The sequence below is a fragment of the Musca vetustissima genome, unplaced genomic scaffold (genome assembly GCF_032173495.1).
Source record: "Musca vetustissima isolate MV318-11 ecotype Yass unplaced genomic scaffold, APGP_CSIRO_Mvet_v1 utg8489, whole genome shotgun sequence".
Classification (NCBI taxonomy): domain Eukaryota; kingdom Metazoa; phylum Arthropoda; class Insecta; order Diptera; family Muscidae; genus Musca; species Musca vetustissima.
In genome coordinates, this window is record NW_026876674.1 from 64198 (window position 1) to 71458 (window position 7261).

A 7261-nucleotide genomic window follows, 5' to 3' on the forward strand; every position below is an offset into this window, starting at 1 on the left:
ACTTCTCGGGTCTATGTCCTTCAGTGGTAAATATATACGCCATAGAATACAAATTTTGTCATTTTTCACACAAAAGTCATGGTTCATTTGACCCGCTAAATATTGACCGATCTTTATCAAAACAGGCATGCTTATTCTTTGACCCGATCCCCTTCTCCAAGCAAAATTTCACGAAGTTCGGGCCATTATTGGGGCATATGGAACGACCAGAAAAACCTACAAAAAATTAGTATTTGGTCCATTTCATCCCCTAAATATTAACCGATCTTTCCCAAAAACAATAGGGGTCTTCATTGGCCAGAACCCGTCCTACATGCACACATTTCGTAAAGATTGGTCCATAACTGTGGCCTGTATCGTGTTTACAAATTATAATGGACAGACGGACGGACGGACACACATGTCTAGATCGACTCAGCTAGTCGAGATATGACTATCGGTATACTTAAAGGTGGGTCTAGGATCAATATTTCGCGGCGTTACAAACTTTTGGGGCTGCACAAAGCTATAATACCCTGACAACATAGTTGTGTAGGGTATAAATAGACTCAAAAGAGCTAAAGAGTTGCTTCGCTTGGCCGAAAGTGGTGAACTGAAGAATTTGGTTTTCTCAAGCGCCGGCCATGGTGATGGTGTGAGCGCCATCGCATTTAGCACGCGCCACCCAAGAATAGTTACAAAATGAGGCTCCTCGCTTTCAAGCGCACAATGGCCATCTAAATCTCCGGATACCAATCCGTTAGACTATTGTGCCTGGAATATTTTGGAAAGCAAGGTTGGCACTAAAAAATACCAAAGTGTCGATCCCCTCAAGCAAGCGCTTTGCCGGGAATGGGCCAAAATACCGCCGAGCAACATTCGGACAGCGTCTGACGGTTTCATTGGCCGTTTGAAGGCCATAATTCGAGCCAAAGGTGACCAATTCGAACAAATCTAAACTTATTCTTAAATGTGATGCTGTTTCCGACATTTTTTGCTTTCGTTCATTAAAATAAAAAAAAAAAACAGTGAGTGGAGCAGAATAGTCGGACAGGGCCGACCATATGATGCCCTACACAACTACCCCGAAAATCTAACTTTCTGCGGTTCTATATTCTGAGCCTGGGCAATATTCCGCTATATTTGTACTCTCTTGACCGACTAGAGGTCAACAAATAGTACTAATATTTAGTACGTCCTTCTAATTATTTGTCTATATTCCTTTTACCGAGGGTTTTGTTGTGATGTTCGGCTTATAATTGTGGCCTATAGATCAATTAAAAAAAAAAACACACAAAAAATACGTTTTCGGTCCACTTCATCACCGAAAATTATAGGCGTTGTCCTTGACCATAACTGGAACCTCATAGAACATTTTAAAGCGATCAGTGCTATATTTCCGCCCTCTGATGTGGTAATGGGTTACTAAGGACCCGTAAATATTTAAGAGTAACTCCCACATCCGAGTACATAGGACAATATATTTAAAGGTCACCCACCCACTCCCCTTGGATGTACTATCAACTTCCCGGGTCTATGTCCTTCAGGGGTGAATATATACGCTATAGAATACAAATTTTGTAATTTTTCACCCGCTAAATATTGACCAATCTTTTTCAAAACAGGCATGCTTAGTCTTTGTTCTGACCCCTTTCTCAATGTAAAAATTTGCTATGTTTTTCATCTCCTAAATATTAACCGATCTGTATCAAAAACAATAGGAGTCTTCATTGGGCAGAACCCATCCTATATGGAAAATTTCATGAAGATTGGTCCATAACTGTGGCCTATATCGTGTTTACAAATTATAATGGACAGACGGACGGACGGGCGGACACACATATCTAGATCGACTCAGCTTGTCAAGATATGACGATCGGTTACAAACTCTTGAAGCTGCACAAAGCTATAATAGCCCGACAACATAGTTGTGTAGGGTATACTTATGGCGTTTGACTTTCTTGCAGTTTTTTATCTCACCCTGTATGTTCGATTTTACGTAAATGGTAGTGCCTATGTAAATGTAGGGCCTTACTGGAAAATTTCGTCCGACGTATATTGGTATATATAAAAAGCTTATGAAGAGTACTATACTCTAACATCGAGAAAATGATTCCAAGTTGGGATAAATTCCACAGTATTTGGCCATTCCTGGTCTATATCCTTTAAATAGGATCCAATTTTGCCATAAATTGTTGTCTAACTGGTGGCAAATAACAAGGCGACTGATATGTGGTCACGGTTCTTGCATCCACTTGCCTACCAACACCACTAGAGGAAACTTGAAGATGTACATGTACCGTAACTTCTTGGTTATTAATGTCGCATTTGTTCGTAGAGGTGTTGGTATTATCATCCGGTAAAGTGTGCAATTCATTGATGGCGGCCTCCACGTTTTCAGGCTTTAAAATATCATAGCCTGGCGGTAATACTCCATAGGGCGTATACACATTTGCAACGACTTTTTGTTGTGCGGAACTTCCCTGAGGTGGTAAATATTGTGGAGCCTTAAATGAACTAGTTGGTGGTGGTCCTTTGAAGGGATTGTTACACGGAGTTTGACCATTTGACGTTATTGTTTGGGATGGACCTCTATTCTAGTTAGCAAGGGGTGGTAAATAACCAGGACCCTTAAATGGTGTATGTGGTGCACCCAATTCGTAAAAATTGTCCCATTGCGAGAAAATTTTTATAACGCCTGCTTAAAATCGTTCCCGATTTACATATGAACAATTGTCGAATTTCATATAAATACACACTAAGAAACACGCCACAGCCTACCACGTTTTAACACCTTTCCTAATTAAAATTCAATATTTTTTTCTTTCAACAGAAACTACCTACCCGATATCGTAGATTTAGTTAATAATCTAAATTTGTCAGACAATAAATAAGGTCAAAGGTATCCGGTTTCTTGGATCATTCTACAATCAATGACAATTTATATTTTCATTTTGGAAGAACCCATTCCAATTCTACATTTGATCTAATAATCATCTACGATGACCTTGAGCCATTGTGACCAATTTCGATGGGCTTTAAAAAAAATATTCAAACCACAGAAATAAAAACCCCCCCAATAACCTAAATTCCCACATAAATAAAATGGAGCTGCAGAAGTTACAACTACAACAACAAGAAAAAGACCATAAGAGTTGAATTTTTTCATTTTTTTAATTTATTCGTTAAAATTATAATTTTTTATGAATATGGCTAATATGAGAGTATGTGCGCGTGTGTGTATTCGTTTTGTTTGAGATAAAGAAAAAAAAACAATTTACATACAATTCGAAATAATAATAAAAAAATAACAGAAAGAAGCAATAACAATAAAATGTAACAAACAAAACAAATGAATGATAATAACAAAATGGCAAACAAACACAACTAAAATGAGGTGAATTTTTGAATAATGGGGCAAGATGATCGGCACTGGTGCTGACTAACTGACTGACTGGCTGACTGATGCAAACTGACTGGCGTTTACAACAATTAGCCAATCTTAAGGGGAAAATATTAATGACTTTTTTGGCCAGATGATGAAACTATGCGAATTATCTCCACACAAAAAAAAAAACCGAAGATGGTGGGAACAATTTTTGCAGCAATTAATTGGTCCCTAATGAACCATAGCCATAACTGATGATTGTTTCCCATAGTAGGCTTACGAAAGCCGCACAGGTGAGTAATTAGGTGAAGAGTTGCCGTAATTCAGTTGAGGTTGTGACTAAAGCTAATCAGTGCTATAACGTGTTGCCAAAAACGCAACACGACATTTGAAGGGATGGGTGCAGGGTGGCAGTTTACAATGATAAGCATGGAGGTGATGGTCCAATGTTGGTGTAACGGAAATACCACTCAACAACACTGTCGAGAGAATTTCCTCCTCCTTAATGTTTCACAATACGTTTACGACCTCGGGGTGTGACTTTTTTGTGATTACGCTTCTGACGTGGTGGCAAATAGCCACGAGACTCTCCGCTACTACTTTGATGCTCCGATACATCCTGATGATCATTGAAGATTTTCACAGTTTGCACTTCGTGTTTGTGGCCAGTTACAACTTTGACAACACGATGTTCACCCATGGGTTCCTCATTGCTGGTACCTAGAATTTTAATGGTCTTAACACCACTGTGATCCAAGGATTCCAAAACTTTGAGAGTTTTCACAGCATTTGTATTGACAATTTGTACGGTACGTATTTTAGCGGAAGCTGTTGGAGCACCAGCTACCTTTGGAGTTGGTGTAGAAGAAATGCCAACATTGGAGTGACCCGTGGAGATTTCTTGTCGCAAATCTTTGGGCATAAAAGCTTGCAAGGCTTGACGTGTTTGCGGATTAAGGGCAGAACTGCTAACCTCATGGGACCTATAAGCCTGGGTACTGATTGTATTTTGGGCATAGGACATGGCGGGAGCATAATATTGAGGTCTGGTGGCAGGTTCTTTATACATGGGAGCAACGTCATTGGTATTTATGGCCACTGCTGTTGCTGCTGCCGCCGCCGGTGGTGGTCCATATTGGGCAAATGGTTTTCTGGTACTGCCATAACGTTCATAGGGCTGAACACTGGTCATATAGCTGCTCAAGGGATGCATATAACTTGCCTGGCTTTGGGCTGAGTTCACAAATGGCGGCAAATAGCCTGGACCTTGGAATGTTGAGGGTAAGGCATATGAGGGTCTTGGTTCATTGGAGGTGGGTGGTAAATACGCCGGAGCCTTGAAACCAGAGGGAGTCAAAAAGCCGGCTGCCTGTAGTGTCGGGGTTGAAACTTGAGATCCCGAGCTGGATGTTACTACTCCCGAAGATTGTTCGGCATTATTTGTGGGTGGTAAATACTCTGGACCCTTAAATGGTGGTTCACTAACGGGTGGTAAATAGCTGGGAGCCTTGAAATTATTATTACCAACAATGGTTGTTTGTTGAACGGTCTGGCTTTGAGTGTTTGGTGCCTGCTGAATTTCTGCTTCCACAGGTTTTTGGAAATCATAACCAGGTGGCAAGTAACCAGTTGTGGCTTGCTTAAATTTATTGTTGATATTGGCAACAACATTTGTTTGTTGTGTTATTTGTGGTTGTGGCTGTTCATCGGTTTTTTGGAAATCATAGCCGGGTGGTAAATAACGAGGTTCCCCCTCCACTTTGTGTTGGGCGCCATTTGTATTGACTTGGGCAGGGCTTGGTGGCAAATAACCAGGAGCCTGATAGGATCCTCCCTGAGATTGTTGTTGTGGGACTGGTGGTAAATAAGCAGGGGCCTGATATGTTACACTTTGGGTTTGATGTGTCTGTTGAGAAGAAACTTGGGCCTGATAGGTTACACCTGGGATCTGTTGTGACTGTTGAGAAGAAACTGGCGCCTGATAGGTTACACTCTGGGTTTGTTGAGTAGAAACTGGTGGCAAATATGGAGGAGCCTGATAAGATTCGCCCTGTGTTTGTGGCTGTTGGGGAGAAGCTGGTGGCAAATATCCTGGAGCCTGGTAAGAGCCACCCTGAGGTTGTGATTGTTGACCTGCTAATGACCCAGCAGTCTGATATACTGAAACTCCAGCTGTGGGACTTACGGGACCATTTCCCGGTTTTGCAGTTCCATAGATAATATCGGAGGATTGTTGTCTAACCGGTGGCAAATAACCAGGAGCCTGATATGTACCCACGTTTCTTGCTTCCACTTGACCCCCAGAGGAAACTTGCAGATGTGCCTGTACCGTAACTTCTTGATTATTAATATTGTTGTTGGTGTTCGAGAAAGTGTTGGTATCATCATCCGGTAAAGTGTGCAATTCATTGATGGCGGCCTCTGCATTTTCAGGCTTAACAAAATCATAGCCTGGTGGTAATACCCCAGAGGGGATATACACATTTTCCACGACACTCTGTTGTGTGGCACTTACCTGAGGTGGTAAATATTCAGGACCCTTAAATGAATTACTTGGTGGTGGTGGTAAATAATCTGGTCCCTTGAAGGGAGTGTTATAAGGAGTTTGACCATTTGACGTAATTGATTGGGATGAAGCAGCATTTGTGTTCGCCAGGGGTGGTAAATAATCAGGACCCTTAAATGGTGTATTTGTTTGATATTGAACTTGATTGCTGGCACCTCCGCTCACACTTGGCTGGGGTGGTAAATAATCGGGACCCTTGAATGGTGTATTGGTGGGTGGCAAATATTCTGGAGCCTTGTATTGTTGCTGATTATTGGAGACTACGCCTTGGGATGTAGTTTCCTGATATGATCCTTGTTGATTAACACCACCAGTTGGTGGTAAATATTCTGGAGCCTTATATTGCTGACCACTTGCTTGTGGTGGTGGCAAATAATCGGGTCCTTTAAATTGATTATTCGATGGGAAGGGGTTTGGATTATTTGATACTCCGCCATTGGGTGGCAAATAATCTGGACCCTTAAAGGCTCTATTTTCATTACTGGTTTGGGGAGGTAAATATTCGGAACCTTTAAATACTACACCGGAATTTTCACTACTACCCGATACGGGTGGTAAATAGGGACTACCCTGATATGGGGTTTCCTGTTTTGGTGGCAAATAATCGGGAGCTTTATAGGAATTCACAAATGCCGTTTGTTGTTGTTGTTGCTGCTGACGCTCATTGTAATTATTTTTCTTAGAGAATTTCTCCGGAAATTCATGACGATAATTTGAGGGAAAGGGTATGGGAATCTTTTCATTATTCCCAACAACTTCGTTTTCTTCAACGCGGGAATGTTTGTTCTCCGTTGTGGCACCTCCATCACTAACAATTCTCAATAAGGTGGCATCTAAATTTGGATCATCCAAGGGAAAACCTGGTGGAGCATTAATGTGTTGTATACGAATCTCTTGAGTCCGACCCGAACTAGATCCAGCATCGCCAGCTGGAGTATTGAAGCTATTATGCACCTCATACACTTGATATTTAGAGTTACCATATTTTGATTCTTCGAATTGTTGTTGTTCATTTCCTACTGCATCTTCTGAATGGCTGGGTGGTAGATATTGATTTTGTTGAAGTTGTTGTTCTTTCAATTTCAAGGAAATATCTGCAGCGGCCAAGCCCAATAAAAGTAATCCAACAAAATGGGCAAGAAGCTGGATGGCGTCACATGGTATCAAAAACAAGAAATACAGAAAAATTATAAGAAATATTAAAATTTATATTTTGTTACTGTTGTTGTTGTTGTTCGGGGGACTGAGCGGTAATCCACAGTTTGCTCGTTTTGCCCCCACAGAGTTATGTTTATATTTGTTGTGTTTTTACTGACTTACCTTCATCT

The 7261-nt window shown here is 41.1% G+C and overlaps 1 protein-coding gene across 1 annotated transcript; it reads right to left on the reverse strand.

Annotated features, from left to right (window-relative positions):
* Window positions 1–2144: 2144 nt before the first annotated feature.
* On the reverse strand, window positions 2145–6958 carry LOC133321246 (uncharacterized). The gene is made up of 4 exons (XM_061530333.1): window positions 6954–6958; window positions 6687–6876; window positions 3887–6584; window positions 2145–2512 (listed from the first exon to the last, which is right to left on the reverse strand). Exons 1-4 carry the CDS (start codon window positions 6956–6958, stop codon window positions 2145–2147), a joined length of 3261 nt encoding a protein of 1086 aa, XP_061386317.1.
* Window positions 6959–7261: the final 303 nt, after the last annotated feature.